The following is a 20,851-nucleotide window of genomic DNA, read 5'->3' on the forward strand; positions in this document are numbered from 1 at the left end:
TTGTCATATTAATGATATCCCCTGTATTCATTGCTTGAAATGTTGATAGCATGGAATAAATGATCTTTCCAGCCTTATTTTACGTGGGGGTGTCCGCATTGAGGATTGACTTGCTGAGAGGCTCTATCTGAGTATGATTGACTGATTCACTCCTTACTTCTACAACCTTTGGTCATCCCACTCTTTAGTTAGGTCCTTCATCTTTATTACTGGCAGTGTTTTATATGGATAGATCACTGACATATTACAACAAGGTTAATCGAGAGGGATAGACAGGATTATTAGCATAGAAAATATTAGATGCATAAATGCAAATTGGCACGGTTATCAGTATGTGCCCTTGAGCGTTTAGTGCGTGGCGTAAGAAATATTGCAGTGAGCACTTGTTTACAAGATGGGAACCAACCCAGCAACTCTTCTCTAACATAGGCGCTCTAACTTTTTTTGCGAGTTGGGTTTATTGGGGAGGTTATTTGCAAATCGCTCTGTGGGCCTCAATGGAATTTAGATATCTGATATCGGTCCACTGTGCTTTGATGAATTTTAGGCACTTTCTCTGTAATAAAAAGAACATTTGTGTAATTTATAGGCGATAAGGGGATGTCTCCTTCTGTCATATAAAATATTTTATCTTGCTTTGTTAGACATGACAGAGCCACTCATTTATGCTGTATTATCACCAGCATTATTCAACATGACATCTGCCGGGCCCCGGAGACGGCTCACATTTTACTTTATCAGTAAGCTGTGACTATCCACCTCGGTGCCCTGAAACAAGCAAACTCTTGAGAGTTCAGCTTTTGAATTGTACTCCGAAGACACGGTTTGCATTTTACATGCCTCTGGTTCATTGATATTATAAGCTGCTATGCACAAACACACTTACAGTACATCGTTTTAATACAGCTCTACAGTTGTTTGCTTCAAGACAGCTGTTAATTGTCATATATCTCCTAGTTTTTCAACTTTTTTCTGTATGATGTTTCACCACACTCGGACTATATGTCAGATATTGCATCCTACTGCAACGGTCAGCATTGGAGTTACTTCCGATTCCGGCTCTTTAAGCCCTAAGGTGCTGGTGTCAATAGCGACCGCATCATCTAGGTGGTTAGACAGAAGGAGGGAGCTCCCACTGTCACCACTTCGGCGATCCCCAACATGATCGCAGGGTGCCACTGGTTTGCCATGGCATCCAGGGGCCTAACGATTTCCTGTCAGTCTGTACTGAGCATACCAAAGCATTATACAGCCAAACAAAGTATTGCATTGTGATGTCCCCTAGTTGGACTAAAAAAATGTACTAAAGTTAAGTTCAGTTGATTAGAAAAAGAATGTGCACAATAAAAAAATAATCATATTTTTTTTCATAAAAAGTGGTTTTATTTTGTAAAAGTGTTAAAAAAAAATAAATACACATATATGGTTCAGAAGCAATGGTAACAATCCATATAATGACGTTATTGAAACCGCACGGTTAGCAATGGAACAAAAAAAACACACAAATTTAATGGCAGAATTTCCTTTTTTCAATTTCTCACTCTCAAAAAAATGAATCAATCATTTATATTTTCTTCTAAAATGGTTATATTAAAAAATAATGACTCGTCCCACAAGAAACAAGCCTACATACAGCAACATGGACAGAAGAAAAAAAAAGTTCTGGCTCTTGGAATGTGGTGACAAAAAAACAATTTTTTTTTTAATGCATATTTGGTTTTACATTAACTGGTTCCCAACCGCTGGCTGTATATTTATGGCCAGCGGTCAGGGTCCTTAAAACCCGCGCCATAGACTATTTACGGCTCGGGTTTTAACTTGCTGCCCGAGAGATCAATGAGCGCTGTGTATAGGAATAGAGGCAGCAGCTGCGCAGCTGTCTCTATTGATCCCGCATTGCCTATGGAGAAAACATCGCAAAAATCACGTCGCTAGCCCAACAAATAAAAAAGTTATAGCCATTTAACTAACACATGCTAAAAATGGCTAAACGGTGTCTGGTCCTTAACCCCTTGGCGCTCAGTGACATACTATTCCGTCATGGTAACCAAATCGTTCGCGCTCCATGACAGAATAGTACGTCACGGTAGAAACGACCATTTTGGCCGTCTACCCAACACACACAGCAGCTGTCTCGTACAGCAGTTGCCGCAGCTCCTATAGCAGGGACCGATCGCTGTGTCCCCACTGATGAACCCCTTAAAAGCTGCGTTCAATAGCAATCGCGGCTTCTTAGGGGTTAAACCACCATCGACGGCCCGCTACATGATAGCGGGCAGCGATGGTTGCTATGGCAACCGGATGCCTAATAATGGCGTCTGGCTATGCCATCTACGGAAGCCTAGTGGGTCCTGACAAAGTCAGGACCCACTATGCTTGCTGTCAGCGAGTAGCTGACAGCTCTAATACACTGCACTTTGCATGTAGTGCAGTGTATTAGAATTGCGATCAGGGCCTCCTGCCCTCAAGTGCTCTAGTGGGACAAAGTAATAAAGTAAAAAAAAGTTGTGTGAAAAAAAAAAAGTAAAAATCCCCCTTTTTCCCTTATCAGTCCTTTATTATTATTAATAAATAAATAAACTATACATAATTGGTATCGCCGCATCCGTAACGGCCTGAACTACAAAATTATTTCATTATTTATCCAGCGCGGTGAACGCCATAAAAGAAAATAATAATACCATACCAGAATCACAATTGTTTGGTCACTTCACCTCCCAAAATATGGAATAAAAAGAGATCAAAAAGTCGCATGTACCTAAAAATGGTACTGATCAAAACGACAGTTCGTTACGCAAAAAATAAGTCCTCGCACGGCTTTATTGATGGAAAAATAAAAAAGTTATGGCTCTTAGGGGGAATTCACACGAACGTGTATTCGGTCCTTGCGGGCCACGTGGTTTTCACGCGCCACGCACAGACCAATACAAGTCTATGGGGCAGTACAGACAGTCCGTGCTTTTTGCGCAGCGTTTGTCAGCTGCGCAAAAAACGCGACATGTTCAATATCTCCGCGTATTTCGCGCATCACGCACCCATTGAAGTTAATGGGTGCGTGAAAACCACGCAGGTCGCACGGAAGCACTTCCGTGCGAACCGACTGAAACAGCGCACCAGCTGTCAAAAGGATGAATGTAAACAGAAAAGCACCACGTGCTTTTCTGTTTCCAAGCATCCAAACGGAGTGTCTTTTTAGATGAGCGAAACCGAACCGAACTTCACCGGGTAAAAATTTCCGGTACGCGACGTCAGGAGATAGTCACTGTCCAGGGTGCTGAAAGAGTTAAACTGTTTCAGCACCATGGACAGTGACTTCCGATCCCAATATACATGAACCTGTAAAAAAAAAAACGAAGTTCTGACTTACCGATAACTCCCGGCTTCTTCCTCCAGTCTGACCTCCCGGGATGACAATTCAGTCCAAGTGACAGCTCCAGCCAATCACAGGACAAGCACAGGCTGCAGCGGTCACATGGACTGCCGCGTCATCCAGGAAGGTGGGGCCCGATGTCAAGAGAGGCGCGTCACCAAGGCAACGGCCGGGAGGGAAGTTCTCGGTAAGTACGAACTTTTTCTTTTTTTTTAACAGGTTGCTGTATATTGTGTTCGGCATTCACTGTCGAGGGTGCTGAAAGAGTTACTGCCGATCAGTTAGCTCTTTCAGCACCTTGGACAGTGACTGGCGTCGACTAGCCTCATCTCTATGATGGCGCATCATACACGGATGACACACGCAGCTGTCAAATGGTTTTTGCGCGCGCAAAACGCAGCGTTGTTTGCGCGCGCAAAAACGCAACGTTCGTCTGAATCTGCCCTTAGAATAAGGTAACACAAAAAGTAAATGATTTTTTACAAAAAGTATTTTATTGTGCAAACGCCATAAGACATAAAAAAAAAACTATAAACATCTGGTATCGCCGTAATCGTATCGCCCCACAGAATAAAGTGAATATGTCATTTATAGCGCACGGTGAACGCTGTAAAAAAAATTTAATAATGTTTTTTAGTCACCATGCCACTTAAAAATAGAATAAAAACTGATCAAAAAGTCACAGGCACCGCATGAAAACTACAATGAATTCCTCAAGGAGTCTAGTTTCCAAAATGGGGTCACTTTTGGGGGTTTCCACTGTTTTGGCACCACAAGACCTCTTCAAACCGGACATGGTACCTAATAAAAAGGAGGCCTCAAAATCCACTAGGTGCTCCTTTGCTTCGGAGGCCGGTGCTTCAGTCTATTACCGCACTAGGGCCACATGTGGGATATTTCTCAAAACTGCAGAATCTGGGCAATAAATATTCAGTTGCGTTTCTCGGGTAAAACCTTCTGTTTTACAGAAAAAATGGAATAAAAAGGATTTTCTGACAAAATAAATAAATATGTAAATTTCACCTCTAATTTGCTTTCAATTCCTGTGAAACACCTAAAGGGTTAATAAACTTCCTATATGCTGTTGTGAATACTTTGTCGGGTCTAGTTTCTAAAATGGGGTGTTTGATAGGGGTTTCTAATATATAGGCCCCTCAAAGCAACTTCTGAACTGAACTGGAACCTAAAACAAAATAAATGAAGCAATACTTTGCTTCTTACATTATACTGATAATGAGCAGCGCCCACCCCGAGATGACCCTAGTTTTGACCGTTTGTATAAACGGAGACCCCTATTAGACCATTTCAGTGCCCGATTTCCCCAAGCATACACCCCTGAGAAGTGTATTTCTATTGATGAGTCCTTGGTACATTTTAAAGGGAGGCTTCAGTTCCGCCACCATCTGCCGAGTAAGAGGGCAAGGTATGGCGTGAAGATGTATAAGCTGTACGAGAGTGCATCAAGGTATACCTACAAATTTAGGATATATGAAGGGAAGGACACCAGTATTCAGCCCCCAGAATCCCCCCCCCTTACTGGGAGTTAATGCAAAAATTGTGTGGTATGTGGTGCACCCACTGCTGGACCAGGGTTACCACCTCTACCTGGATAATTTTTATACCAACGTCCCACTCTTCAACTGCCTCGCTTCCAGAAGTACTGCAGCTGCGGCACTGCTAGAAGAAATCTGAGAGGCCTTCCTAAAACACTGCTTGGGCAAACACTCAGAACGGGTGAGAGCCGGGCACAATCCAGCAGCAACATATTGTGTGCCAAGGACAAGAGAGATGTCCTTGTATTGACAACAATACATGGTCACACCAGTACCCATGTACCTGTATGAGGTACCAGTACAGAGACCCCCAAACCAGACTGCATCCTGGACTACAATAGGTACATGGGAGGGGTGGACTTGTCAGGTCAGATCAGATGGCATTGTACAATGCGTACGTGCTACGTCGATGTACAGGCCAGAGGGGAAATTTCCTGGAATTTCAAGAGGTGGTTATCAAGAACCTAAACTTTAGGGACCAAGAAGGGGGCACCCAGTACTTCTGGAAGCGAGGCCACACACACACACACATCGTACCAGGGCAACACTTTCCAGGAGAAGTTCCGAAAAACTGACAAGAAGGGAAAAAGTCAAAAGAGGTGCAAAGTCTGCTATAAGAGGGGGATAAGGAAGGACACAATATATCAATGTGACACGCGTCCCGAAAAACCAGGGCTCTGTATGTGTGTTTTAAAATTTAACATCCCTTGATTTTTAATCTACCCCAGTTTTACTTACCCTGATCCACTCCGCACAGCTTATCCCCCTCATCTTTCCCTTCTGAGCCCTGCCGTGTGCCCAGGCAGCTGATAACATCCACATTGAGGGTATTGCCATACCTGGGAGAACCCACATTGCAGTTTATGGGGTGTATGTCTCCGGTCAAAATGCTCACTACACCTCTAGATGAATGCCTTAAGGGGTGTCGTTTTTAAAATGGGGTCACTTCTCGGGGGTTTCAACTGTACTGGTACTTCATGGGCTTCTGCATACATGACTTCGCACCAGAAAATACCCAGTAGGCCAAATGGTGGTCCTTTCCTTCTGAGCCCTCCCATGGGCCCAAATGGCAGTTTAGCACCACAAATGGGGTATTGCTGCACTCAGGACAAATTGGGCAATAAAATGGGGTATTTTATTATTTTGTGAAAAAAGAAATCTTGAGCCAAAACTACATCTTATTGGAATTTTTATTTATTTTTTTAATTCACAGCCCAATTCAAATAAATTCTGTGAAAAAACTGTGGGGTCTAAATGGTCACAACACCCATAAATGAATTCCTTGAGGGGTGTAGTTTCCAAAATGGGGTCACTTCTGGTGGGTTTCCATTGCTTTGATACCTCTGGGGCTCTGCAAATGCGACATGGCACCCGGAAACCAATCCAGCAAAATCTGGACTCCAAAGAACACACAGCGCTCCTTTCCTTCTGATCCCTCCCATGGGCCTAAACGGCAGTTTATCACTACAAATGGGGTATTGCCGCACTCAGGACAAATTAGGCAACAAAATGGGGTATTTTATTCCTTGTCAAAATAAGAAATTTTGAGCCAAAACGACATCTTATTGGAAAAAAATTCATTTTTTAAACTTAACAGCCCAATTCAAATACGCACTGTGAAAAAACGAAGCGGTCAAAATGGTAACAACTACCATAAATTAATTCCTTGAGGGGTGTAGTTTCCAAAATAGGGTCACTTTTGGGGGATTCCTACTTTTTTGGCACCTCAACACTTCTTCAAACCTGGCTTGCTGCCTAAAATATATTCTAATAAAAAAGAGGACTCAAAATGCACTAGGTGCTTCTTTGCTTCTGTGGCTTGTGTTTTAGTCCACGAGCACACTAGAGCCACATGTGGGACATTTCTAAAAACTGCAGAATCTGGACAATACATATTTAGTAGTGTTTCTCTGGTAAAACCTTCTGTGTTATGGAAAAATTTTTAATAAAATTGAAATTCAGCCAGAAAAATTAAATTTGCAAATTTCACCTCCACTTTGCTTTAATTCCTGTGAAATGCCTAAAGGGTTAAAAAAAACTTTCTAAATGCTGTTTTGAATACTTTGAGGGGTCTAGTTTTTAAAATAGGGTGTTTTATGGGGTTTCTAATACATAGGCCCCTCAAAGCCACTTCACAACTGAACAGGTACCTTAAAAAAAAAGGCTTTTGACATTTTCTTAAAAATATGAGAAATTGCTGTTTATGTTCTAAGCCTTGTAACGTCCAAGAAAAATAAAAGAATGTTCAAAAAATGATGCCAATCTAAAGTAGACATATGGGAAATGTGAACTAGTAACTATTTTGGGTGGTATAACCGTCTGTTTTACAAGCAAATGTATTTAAATTCAGAAAAATTATATTTTTTCTAAATTTTCCCAATTTTGCAATTTTTCACAAATAAACACTGAATATATCGACCACATGTTACCACTAACATAAAGCCCAATGTCTCACGAGAAAACATTCTCAGAATCGCTTGGGTAGGTTTAAGCATTCCGAAGTTATTACCACATAAAGTGAAACATGTCAGATTTCAAAAATGGGCTCTAAGCCTTAAGGCCAAAACAAGGCTGCGTCCTTAAGGGGTTAAGGCTCAAAATAGCCCGGTCCTGAACTGGTTATTTGTATTTGCCCATAAAATTTATGGGTCTTATTTATACTGCACGGTGAACGGCGTTTCTTTACTCCCCCCCCCCCCCCCTAAAAAAAAAGTTCTTACGTTATATGTAGTCCAAAATGCTGCTATTAGAAGATACTACTCGATAAAAAATGTTGATAGAAACAAAAATGGCTCTCGGAAGACCGAGATGAAAAGCCAAAGAAAAGCCGAAACTTGCTGCGGCGAGAAGGGCAAAATGCTAAACATCTGACATTGTAACAGTGAAGTACGGTGTTGTGAGACAAATCAGTGGTGAATGTTTATAACCAATGAACAAGCTACACATACATTATGCTTTATACATAATATGAATAAACTGCATTTATATAAAAGTTTGTCCAGACATGTTTGACCATTTTCCCACATTCCCTTGTCTTGGTATTGCTGATTTATGTAAAAACTTTGTTTCTTTTGGTTTTCATCTTATTTCTTCAACTAATACAGTGCCTGTAACATATAGGTCTTGTAGTGAATTTGTTGTATATTTTTGGAGCGGATTCCCCAACGAAAATTGTGAAAAAGGACCGTGCAATGAAAGTGCCTGGAGTTTTTCATGGTGGCTCAGTGGTTGGCACTGTTGACGTTCTGTGTTGGGGTCCTGAGTTTGTCTCCAACCAAGGACAACATCTGCATGGAGTTTGTACAGTATGTTCTCATGTTTGCATGGGTTTCCTCTGGGTTCTAATAGGTTAAGTATGAAATTGGACCCAATGTGCATTTGTTTGATATAAAAGTTAGATTGTGATGTTCAATGGTGACAATCTCTGTGCAGCGCTGTAAAATACGCTGCCACTAAAGAAGAAAATGGAAATCAATAAAACATAGGCTTTAAAATAAAATAACTCAAACTAAAAACATAAACACATTATTGTATATTAGTAAATCAGAAGTTAGAACATTCACCAGACTTTTGTAATTACATTTTATTTTCTTCCAGAGATATTTGCATTTTTCGGTTATGGCGGTCATTTTTTTTGCAAAAGTGACAACAGGAAGTCACTTATGTAAATTTTTAATTAGTTTCTCAAATTCACAGTCTACCATCTGTTTATGAGAAGCTAAGTAACAAATGGCATCTAATATGGCTCGCTTTTTATTGTCCACTAAAGATTTACTAATATATAGTTATATTTCTTTCTAAAAGAATGTTTGGCTTTAAGTACAGTATTTTACCTTAAGATTTCCTCTTGATCCTGCGCACAGATTCTTACCTGTTTTCATGCAAATGGAAAGATTGCTTAGATTGTAGACACATGATGAAAAAGGTATCAAAGATTAATTTTAAAGTTTTTTTTTCATAATGATCATTAATCACCTATCCACCGGTTAGGTGATAAATGTCTGATCGGTGGGGTCTGACCACATAGACCCCCACTGATCCCGAGAACAGGGGTCCTGGAGCACTCTATGTGAAAGTGGGACTGCGCATGCTCGGCCACCGCTGCACTCACTTACTATGGGGCTGCTGGAGATAGGTTGCATGGATATTAATTGTGGCAGGGAAATAGCTGAAGAAGAAAGCAGCAACATAGAAGGGGCATGATTATTTATTAGTCTATGTGGGTTTGTAGATTTTTAACCTTGTTCATGAAAAGTAGAGGGAAAAACTGTTTGGCCAAGCTGTTCTTGATCTAGCGGCATCCGACGATATGCAGAAGCTAATGAAAATCTGCAGCTAGAACATCATTCCTTTGTGCTGTCCTTATGGCAAAAGCATAAAGACCCTGTCACCTTTGTGAGTCAGATACAACACTTTTATTACAGATGATACTCCACAATAGATATTGGTGATAAATTAACTTAAACTCCATCAGGATTACTCTGCAGCTGGGATTTAGGCAAATTGAATCAGAAGCCTGAACAATGACAGTGAATATCTATTAGACTGCGAACAGAATAACACACTCTGTGGATTTTAATGAATGAAGCCAGTAGCTGAGCCCTCAGTGTTAGTATTTGGCATATGGTTACTGATGCATGCACTAGGAACAGTACATAATATACAGTGAATGTCTTAATGGGTGGAAGTTTCATTATTAAACCTCTCCAGTCAAGGTAGTCTGTCCCTAAGACACACATCTGCTGATTTACCTAAAGGCACGATTTATTTAGTGGAAACAAAAATGTATTATTATTATTATTTGAAGAATATAGATCAGTGGTGTCATTGTGCCAGGACGATGCCCTGGCCCTTTTTTGGCTGGTGGGTTGCAGCAGGGCGCTTTTTAAAGAGACTCCATGCCGCTTTCAACTGTACCCGCGTCTTCAGGACACAGATACCATTGAATACTATGGCGGAGCATGGAAACCTCAGCCACAGGAGAGAAGAGGCCTGTGACCCTGAGCTGCTCATTTCATTGTGGGAATGGGGTTATGTGAGGTATTAATTTTATTATTTTTCTGGGATGACTTTCCTGTGTTGGAACATACATAGGGGGCATTCTAACTATATGAGAGGCACTAAAGTGCCACCTTTACTGTGTTGGAGTTTGCTTAGGGGGAATTTTTGCTATTTGGGGGCACTAAAGGGGCACCTCTACTGTGTTTGGGCTTACTGTGGGTCACAAATAATACGAGGGGGCACTAAATGGACACTGTTACTGTGTTGGGGCTTAGGGGGCACTATTACAATGTAAAGGCACTATTACTGTGTGTAGTGAACTAAGGGATACTTTTACTAATTAAGGGGCACTAAGGGGGCATTATTACTGCGTAGGAATAGTAAAGGGGCACTAATACTGTGTAAGGGCAGTAAAAGAGCATTTTTACTGTGTACTAAGGGGGCACTATTACTGTGTGGAAGCACATAGAGGCGCACTATTACTGTGTCAAAGCCACTAAGAGGGCTCTTTTACTGTGTAAGCACAAAGACGGGCACATTGCTGTGTGAGCCCCTATTACCATCTGGTGCATTGTTTGGCACTATTATATTTTGGTAACTATAGTTATGGCACCATTATTTCTGAAATACAGTATTTGGGGGCAGCAGGCACATTAATGGGGAGAGCAGCTGGATGGTACTGTTAAAGGGGCGTAATAGTATAGGCGTAACTAATAATTTTTAAGCCTATTACATATAACGTGTGACTGACGCTTTATAGTAGCCTTATTTGAGTGTAAGTTTAATACTAGGCAACCACCCCCCTCGTGGTTAATAGGTGGTGTGTAAGTAATTGTTCATCAGTATTTTTCACCTGTATGTCCTACCCCATATAGCATTGTCGCTTGTTTGCATGCTGCTAGGATTTGGATTTGAACCCCTTAGTGACGTATGACGTAACTGTCATGGCCGCTAAGGAAGAGTATGGAGCGCGCTCATGGACTGAGCCCACGACATATGCGACACAGCCGACATTGCACTGTAACGGCCAGGATTGGAGATTATTCCGATACCAGCCTTTTAACCACTTAGATGCCGTGGTCAATAGTGACCACGACATCTTGCCATCCCATTGCGCCCTCTCGACACGGGCCTTAATAGGAGCCAGTACATGGGTATTGCAGTGCATTGTACCAGCAATCAGACGACCACTTGTTCAAGTTCTCTAGTTTTTAGTAATGTTAAAAAAAAAAATCCAAACAAAAAACCTCACCCAGATTACCCCTTAAGTAATATAAAAAAAAATAAACATAATTGGTGTCGCGGTGTCCATAAAAGTATTACAATATTACCATATTTATCCCGCACGGTGGATGCTGTAAAAAATAAATTTATAAAAACCGCAGAATTACTTTTTTTTAAAAATAATTTATTTTTTGACACCCTACCTCCCAAAAAAAAAAAAAAGAGCTAAAGTGATCAAAAAGTCATATGTACCCCAAAATGGTACCAATAAAAACTACAGCTCTTCCACACACAACAAATCTTACATTTAGCAAAACATTTTTTATGTAAAAGTAGTATGTCCTAAAAAAATCTATGTCAATTTGCTATTGGCGTAATCGCACTGACACACAGAATAACGTTAACATGCAGTTTTTACTCCACAGTAAACGGTGTTAAAATGAAACCCAAAAAACAACAGAGGAATCACTGCTTTTTTCAGACATTATAGCACATCCACACTTTTCTTCTGCTGTAGCTTTGTGATGACATTTCCATGCCAGGCTGCTTGTACCTATCTGACATGTCTAGAGATTAGTACTTTACCTTCATTTTAATGTTACAGCATTAAAAGGTAAAAGTCATCAAGACAAAAAGAGACATGTTAAAGTCAAAGACAATTAGAAACAGTCCAGTGAGAACATTTTATCAATACAATAAGAATCACAAAAAAATAAGCAACAATCATGAGTTCGCGCAGGGATAGAAAAATACAGATAAATGGAGTTGTGCCAATACAATGATCACATTAAACCCAACATGTGTGGACCACATATATAAGAACAAAGGAAACTAGACAAAGAGAGAATGAAACGGGAAAAAAAGAGAGGGTGGGGAAGGGGGTTAGGAGTAAAGAAGACAGACGGGAAAGGCCCTGCTAAACCACCTTAACCCCTTCCCGACATTTGCCGTACATGTACGTCATGGAAAGCATTGACTTCCCGCATCTTGCCGTACATGTACGCCGAATGTTTGGGACCGGCTCAGAAGCTGAGCCGGTGCCATCATCACCGGATCTCAGCTGTATCTTACAGCTGACATCCGGCTGTAACGGCGGGGACCGAAATTAGCTTCGATCCCCGCCATTAACCCCTTAAGTGCAGCGCTCAAACGCGATCGCTGCACTTAAGGTGTTTGCAGCTCATCGTAACCCCAGTAATGAAATTGCCTGGGTTCCGGTGGCTGCAATGGCAACCGGAGGCCTAATACTGGCCTCCCGGTCTGCCTAGCACCGAAGCCGGTCAAGATCCGCCCGGCGGCGGAGCCTGATCGGCTTCCGTAGCTGCCGGCAAGATGGCGCCGGGTCAGGAGCTGATCCGGCGTCATCAGCGGTGGAAGTCAACTGTACTGTACAGCTGACATCCACCTGTAACGGCAGGAACCGGAGCTAGCTCCGATCCCTGCCATTAACCCCTTCGATGCAGCAATCGAAAGCGATTGCTGCATCGTAGCGGTTACTAGCAGATCGCCAGCCCTGACAGGCAATCGGGACTGGCGACTGCTGTTATGGAAACAGGAGAAACAATGGTCTCCTGCTCTGCCATTACGGAAGCCGATTTAGGCCCCGCCGGGAGGCGAAGCCTAATCGGCTTGCTGTCAGTGAATGACTGACAGATCTAATACATTGCATTACGTAGGTAGTGCAATGTATTAGAAAAAAAAAAGTCTGACCGTTGGACCTTCAAGTCCCCTAGTGGGACTTGAGAAAAAGTGTAAAAAAAGTGTAAAAAAAAGTGCAAAAAATAAAAGTTTGAAAACAGTAAAAGTTTCAAGTAATCAAATAAAACACAATCCCCCTTTTACTCTTATCAAGTCCTTTATTATTGAAAAATAATAATAAACCATATGTATTTGGTATCGCCACGACCGGAGGTATCAAAATATTATATTATTTATTGCACGCGGTGAACAGCGTAAAAAAAAAACGTAAAAAACGTTACCAGAGTTTCTGTTTTTTGGTCACTTTGCCCTACATATATTAGAATAAAAAGTGATCAAAAAGTCGCACGTATCCAAAAATGGTACCTATAAAAACTATAGCTCGCCCCGCAAAAAACAAGCCCTCATACAGCTCCGTCGACAAAAAAATTAAAAAGTTATGGTTCTCACAACTTGGCGACAGAAAAAATACATTCTTTTTACAAAAGTAATTTTATTGTGCAAAAAGTTGTAAAACATGAAAAAGTTCTATAAATTAGGTATCGCCGGAATCGTACTGACCCGCAGAATAATGTGAACATGTAGTTTATAACGCATGGTGAACGCTGTATAAAAAAAAAATGAAAAAAGCTGTGCCAGAATTGCGTTTTTTTGTTTACCTGGCATCCCAAAAAATAGGATAAAAGGTGATCAAAAAGTCGCATGTACCCCAAAATGGTACCAATAATAACTACAGCTCGTCCCGCAACAAACCAGCCCTCATACCACTACGTCTATGAAAAATAAAATTAGTTATGGCTCCAATAAGTCAGGTAATAAAAAAATATGCAGTTGTGCCCGAGGGGAACATTTCTTCTGTTTGAAGAGGCGATTTATCAAGGACCTAAAATTAGGGAACCAGGAAAGGGAGGGCCCAAACATATCCGCTGGAAGCGAGGGTGCCCGTATTATACCAGGACAACACTTCCTAGCAAAATTCCCCAAACTACAAAGGCGCGGAGTGTGGATCAAAAGGGGGATAATAAAGGATGCCATATATCAGTGCGACACCGGCCTGTGCAGAAAGTATTGCTTCACAGCGCAACACACATCTATGGATTATTTTATTGTTTTTTTTTTTACCCCATTATTATACCACCTGACTATGCCCCTTATATACTCTGCCCGGCTTACATATGCCCTACATTATAAACGTAAACATCAGTAAGACTCCAAACAAAACTACTACCAAGCAAAATCGACGCTCCAAAAGCCAAATGGCATTTCCTCCCATCTGAACCCTACAGCGTGCCCAAACAGCAGTTTCCTTCCACATATATGGCATCGTCATACCCGGGAGAACCCTTTTAGCAATTTTTGGGGTGTGTGTCTCCAGTGGCACAAGCTGGGCACGACATATTTGCCCCTGAATGGTATATCTAGGGAAAAATATAAATTTTTAATTTGCACCATCCACAGCGCATTCATTTATGGAAAAGACCTGTGGGGTGAAAATGCTCACTACACCCCTTAATAAATGCCTTGAGGGGTGCAGTTTCCAAATGGGGTCACTTCCCAGGGGTTTATTTTTATTATTTCACATCTGAGCCTCTGCAGTTGTGAACCAATACTTTGTAAATCGCCAAATTAGGCCTCAATTTTACATGGTACGCTTTCACTACCGAGCCTGGTCGACTGTCCAGGCAAGAGATTAGGGCCACATGTAGGGGGTTTCTAAAACCAGGAAACCCAGCATAATAATTAGAGAGCTGTCTTGTTATGGTGGCACAAGCCGGGTACCACATATTGTCCACATATCTGTGGAAAAAATCCCATTTTCACTCTGCAACATCGAGTTCACACTAATTTCTACAAAACACCTGCAGGGTTAACATGCTCACTACACCCCTAGGTAAATGCATTGAGGGGTGTAGTTTCCAAAATTGGGTCACTTCTGGGGGGTTTCCACTGTTTTGGGCCCACAGGCGCCCAGAAACCAATCCAGCAACATCTGCACTCCAAATGGCGGTCCTTCCCTTCTGAGCCCTGCCGTGTGCCCAAACAGCAGTTTATGACCACATATGGGGTATTGCCGTACTCGGTAGAAATTGCTTTACAAATGTTGGGTTCTTTTTTTTTTCCTTTATTTGTTGCGAAAATGAAAAAAATTTGCGCTAAAGCTACGTCTTATTGAAGAAAAAGGATTGTTTTTATTATCACTGCCCAATTCTAATAAATTCTATGAAACATCTGTGGGGTCAAAATGCTCACTACGCCCCTAGATGAATTCCTCAAGAGGTGTAGTTTCCTAAATGGTGTCACTTTTTGGGCGTTTTCATTGTTTTTTCCCCTCAGGGGCTTTGCAAATGTGACATGGCCGCCGCAAACCATTCCTGCTCAATGTGATCTCCAAAAGCCAAATAGCGCTTTTTCCCTTCTAAGCCCTGCCGTGTGTCCAAACAGCCGTTTATTACCACATGTGGGGTATTGTTTTACTCGGAAGAAATTGCTTTACAAATTTTGTGGTGCTTTTTCTCCTTCAGTCCTTGTGGAAATGAGAAAAAATAAGCTAAACCTACATTTTCTTTGAAAAAATGTAGATTTTTATTTTCAGGGCCTACTTCCAATAATTTCTGCAAAAAAACTGTGGGGTCAAATCGCTCACTATACCCCTAGATAATTTCCTCAATGGGTGTAGTCTCCAAAATGGGGTCACTTGTGGGGGGTTTCCACTGTTTTGTCCCCTCAGGGGCTTTGTAAATGTGACATGGCCTCCGCAAACCATTCCTGCTAAACTTGAGCTCCAAAAGCCAAATAGCGCTCTTTCCCTTCTCAGCCCTGCCGTGTCTCCAAACAACCGTTTATTACCACATGTGGGGTATTGTTTTACTCGGGAGAAATTGCTTTACAAATTTTACGGTGCTTTTTCTCCTTTAGTCCTTGTGGAAATGAGAAAAAAAGTCGCTAAACCTACATTTTCTTTGAAGAAATGTTGATTTTAATTTTCACGGCCTACTTCCAATAATTTCTGTAAAAAACCTGTGTGGTCAAAATGCTCACTGTACCCCTAGATAATTTCCTTGAGGTGTGTAGTTTCCCAGATGGGGTCACTTTTGGGGGATTTTGACTGTTTTGGCACCGCAAGAGCCCTTCAAACCTGACATGGTGCCTAAAATTTATTCTAACAAAAATAAGGCCCCAAAATCCACTAGGTGCTCCTTTGCTTCTGAGGCCGGTGCTTCAGTCCAGTAGCAGCCTAGGGCCACATGTGGGATATTTCCTAAAACTGCAGAATCTGGGCAACAAATATTGAGTTGCATTTCTCTGGTAAAACCTTCTGTGTTATAAAAAAAATTGCACAAAAAATTTATTTCTGCAAAAAAATATGAAATTTGTAAATTTCACCTCTACTTTGCTTTAATTCCTGTGACATGTGTAAAGGGTTAAGACATTTTCTAAATGCTGTTTTGAATACTTTGAGGGGTGAAGTTTTTAAAATGGGGTGACTTTTTGGCGGTTTCTAATACATAAGGCCCTCAAAGCCACTTCACAACTGAACTGGCCCCTGTAAAAATGGCCTTTTGAAATTTTCTTGAAAATGTGAGAAATTGCTGCTAAAGTTCTAAGCCTTGTGACGTCATAGAAAAATAAAAGGATGTTCAAAAAACGATGCCAATCTAAAGTAGACATATGGGGGATGTTAATTAGCAACAATTTTGTGTGGTATAACTGCCTGTCTTACAAGCAGATACATTTAAATTGAGAAAAATGCTAATTTTTGCAATTTTTCGCTAAATTTTGGTGTTTTTCACAATTAAATACTGAACATATCGAGCAAATTTTGCCAGTAACTTAAAGTCCAATGTGTCACGAGAAAACAATCTCAGAATCGCTTGGATAGGTGAAAGCATTCCGGAGTTATTACCACATAAAGTGACATATGTCAGATTTGAAAAATGAGGCTCGGTCAGGAAGGTCAAAAGTGGCTAAAGAGGGAAGGGGTTAACAGTTGAAAATGCAGGAATTCAAACAACCATGTCAAAAACCTGGGATTTCTGTTAATGGTTACCCAGCATTGCCAGATGGACATGACCTGGCCAAGTCGATCATAAGCGTCAGCCATGAGCAATTCCATTCTCATCAAAAGGTCAATTTCTGCCACCCGTTCCTGAAGTTTAGCCACCGCGCTGATTTCCAGTGGTGGGGAATGACTGTACGAGTGGCTATTAGCATATGTCTAAAAACATTTAGAAGTAATAGTGATAGTGCCTAGGGTGAGAGACAGCAGTGCCACTTGACTGGGTGGGGGGGGGGGGGTCTGCCAACCAGATAGGAGTGGATAGAGTGCAAAAATGTATTGCCAAAAATACTGGATAATGGGACAATCCCACCGAAAGTGGAGCATAGTCTTTCCTGTGTTGCAGCGCCAGCAAGTATCCGGGACCACTGGATACATTTTATGGAGAACATCTAAGCATCTGTACCATCTGGTCGGTATTTTACAATTCTTCTCCTGTGCCTGACATGTTACTGGCATCTAATGGGTCAAAAGAAAAACTTTTTGCCACTCCTGCTCTGAAAGTCTATTGCCAATTTATATTTCCCATTTGTTGACATAAGGCAGAGATGGACCCATTGAGACCTCTAAAATGAAGGAATGAAGCACAGAAAGCACATACACCGCGTTCCAAATTATTATGCAAATGTTATTTTTCGCTGATTTTCCTAAATAGTCGATGCAAATAACAGTCAGTATAATCTTAAAGCCATCAACCGTTGGAGTATAATGCAAATTTTATTGAACAAATCTTCTAATGATAACAGATTTTTTTTTAGAAGTAAAAAAACTCAAAATGCACTGTTTCAAATTATTATGCACAACAGAGATCAAAACATTTTAAAGGTTGTAAAGAGAACTAAAATGGCAATTTGTTGAATTTGCAGCATCAGGAGGTCATATTTACAGAAATCAAAAGCTCTTTCAATCAAAACAAACTTAACAGGCCAAGTTCCATGTTAACATAGGACCCCTTCTTTGATATCACCTTCACAATTCTTGCATCCATTGAATTTGTGAGTATTTGGACAGTTTCTGCTTGAATATCTTTGCAGGATGTCAGAATAGCCTCCCAGAGCTTCTGTTTTGATGTAACTTGTCTGGCAGAAACCTTCCTCATTATGCCTTTATCTGAACGATTCCGTCTGTGCTCTGAATCAGGCACAAATCTTTTCACAGTACGATGATCACGCATAAGTTTTCTTGAAATATCCAATGTTTTCATACCTTGTCCAAGGTATTGCGCTATTTCACGCTTTTCGGCAGCAGAGAGATCCTTTTTCTTTCCCATATTGCTTGAAACCTGTGGCCTGCTTAATAATGTGGAACGTCCTTCCTAAGTAGTTTTCCTTTGATTGGGGACACCTGGCAATCTAATTATCACAGGTGTCTGAGATTGATTACAATGATCCAAAGAGCCCTAAGACACAATACCATCCATGAGTTTAATTGAAAAACTAATAATTAAATGTTTATGACACTTAAAACCAATGTGCATAATAATTTGGAACACGGTGTATAACTGTGGATTGTTGTGCAGAAGGAACTTTTCTAACAGTTTATGGTCAGTTTTCAGGATTGGGTTGAAAAGAGCCCAAAAAGGATCTCCGCTGTGTATAAGCCCGCCAGCCATGATAAAGGCCTTCCCATGAAGGCATAGGGCTGTAATTCTCTAACCCTACACCTTAAGCTAACCAACTAAAAAAGGTGTCTTGACAGACTACAGGAAGGAAGGCTGGGTTATCAAATAAGGAAGACATTGGTCCAGGTCTAGAGGACAGCACGCATTTAACATCTCCAGAAAAGTCTGTTCAAACAATAGTGCCTTCACTGTTCGCTCTCCACAGGCCTCCTTGGCGGGGAAGAAAGGCCACTGCGAGATGATGATCCGCGGAAACTGCAAAGTCATGACTAGATCTGGAGGAGATAGAAAGAAAAAGATTGTGTTCCCTGTATGAATTTGCAATTGGGAAAAGTACCTTTTTTCTCTGAGGGCCTCTAATAGTGGGCATAGGGCTCTCCTTTTCGCCAGAGTGCTGCATGATGGATCCAACCGGAGCTGCAACTGGGCTCCATCGAAATCAATAGGACCATTAGTGTGTGGGTAAAAATCATCCTTCAGGGACTTCAGTTCAATGTTATAGACTGTTTCCAGTCTGGCAATGTACCCCTCCATGTCTGCTTTGGTAGGCATTGAGGCCCGGGGCTATGGGGGATTTTCGATTAAAATGTGCAGAATGACGTTTCTGTTGGACGGATGTTCCCATCTGGCAGGTATCTGGGATATATTTCAGTTTTACCCACTGGTGAGAAACAAATGTAGGGTGTTTAGCTGTACCTGGAACAGAGCTCTCACACCATGCAGTCGCTGAGCGCCATGTCCAGGCCACGGCCCAATACCAATATATATTCATTGTATTCTCACAGGAACAGAAGTGGCAAAGTGTAGGTTTTATTTGGAATCACAGTTTTAATCCTACATACTGTTAAAAATAATTGCAAACTGTAGCTGTTACCATGCAAGAGAATTCAGAAGCGGCTCATCTGGTTGTTGTAGAACAATTGTTTGTTTTTGTTTTTTTATACAGGGGTTGTACAATATGTGATAAATTTTGTATGCTGACACTAGAATAAAAAAAGAAAAAATGTGTATAATGAAAGACCTAGATTCAGTATTGGTCAAAACACAGTATACAATTATTATTATACTTTATATATCATACACATTATGCAGCACTGAACATTACAGAGTAGTATACAGTGCAAATATACACTCTGAAGCAATTATAGATACACTAGAAAAAGAGAGCCCTGACCAAAATAAGCTAACAATATGAGAGGTGGGGGTAAGACACAGTAGTTCTGGGGGAAGTGCGGTGGTTGTTGGATTCTGGTTGAGGGACAGTCGCTGTAGAGAGAAATATAGGTAAGATTTAGCGAACAGGTCAGTTTTGAGGCACCATGTACTCAACTGCTAAAATCACTTTTTTTTTCCTTTTGGAAGAGCCTGGCAAAAGAACTCCAGGGGGATGTGTGTGGAATGAGAAATTACGTTAGACAAGCCAAAATCTTGCAAGAGTCCGTAAGTGGTCCATCTAAACAGTCCGTACACCGAGCCCAGTCACTGGCAGCCAGCATCCTCAACATCTCACACTCAGACCTCAGTGATATATTAGACGTTCAAGATGAAGAGGTGAGTAAATAAACTAAATGTATCCTTTTTTTTTTCAGATGGATATTTCTTACTTATGTTATTTAATATTGTAAAATTAAAGAGGTAATACAAATGTATACAAATAACTCTGCAACAGCTTATGAAAATAAATGAACATAATAAATATCGTCATCTATTTGTCATCTCCTGATAATTTCTGCTTCCGTTCTACTTTACTGCATATGTGAACTTGTTCATGAAGCTCTTCTATGTATAAGTCCCTGAAATAGAATAAGATTTGTACATAAACCAGATTTACTGTGCTTTACAGTATTTACGTAGTAAAACACCTACATAATCTGTATAATACCAATCTGGAAAACATCTTTGTTATTGAACATACACCACACTGCCAATGATATTTGCACCCAAATTCGAATTAGTTGTGTTGTCGATTTAAACCTCACTCATATCTAGCAAGTGCATGAAGTTAAGTATACTGTCGTGTAATCTCCGTAGACGATCGCTAGCTGTACAAAGAGTCATATTAAAAAGTTTAGTGACTTTTAACATGGCACTGTCAAAGGATGTGTGTGTGTAGCATAAAAATCATGGCTGAGCAGCTGCACAGAAGCTTGAGATCACGATGGGCCAAAAGTTGGTTGATTGCCCCTGGAGCAGGGGAAACTTGTTCTCTGGAGTGTTGAATTGTGCGTTATCATCCGGTAGACTGACAGCTGAATGTATGTTTCACAGATGCCAACAGATCACGTCCTCCCTGAATGTGCATTTAGGGCTTGTCCACATGTAACGGA

General features: G+C 41.0%; 1 protein-coding gene across 1 annotated transcript in view; it reads left to right on the plus strand.

Annotated features, from left to right (window-relative positions):
* The window catches only part of CNTLN (centlein), a 396,875-nt gene that overhangs the window by 352,090 nt on the left and 23,934 nt on the right, over positions 1-20,851 (plus strand). Inside the window, exon 25 of the mRNA XM_075825669.1 lies at positions 19,887-20,075. Within this exon, the coding sequence (XP_075681784.1) occupies positions 19,887-20,075 (189 nt within the window). The remainder of the gene's footprint in view (positions 1-19,886; positions 20,076-20,851) is intronic.

The sequence above is a fragment of the Rhinoderma darwinii genome, chromosome 1 (genome assembly GCF_050947455.1).
Source record: "Rhinoderma darwinii isolate aRhiDar2 chromosome 1, aRhiDar2.hap1, whole genome shotgun sequence".
NCBI classification, from domain to species: domain Eukaryota; kingdom Metazoa; phylum Chordata; class Amphibia; order Anura; family Rhinodermatidae; genus Rhinoderma; species Rhinoderma darwinii.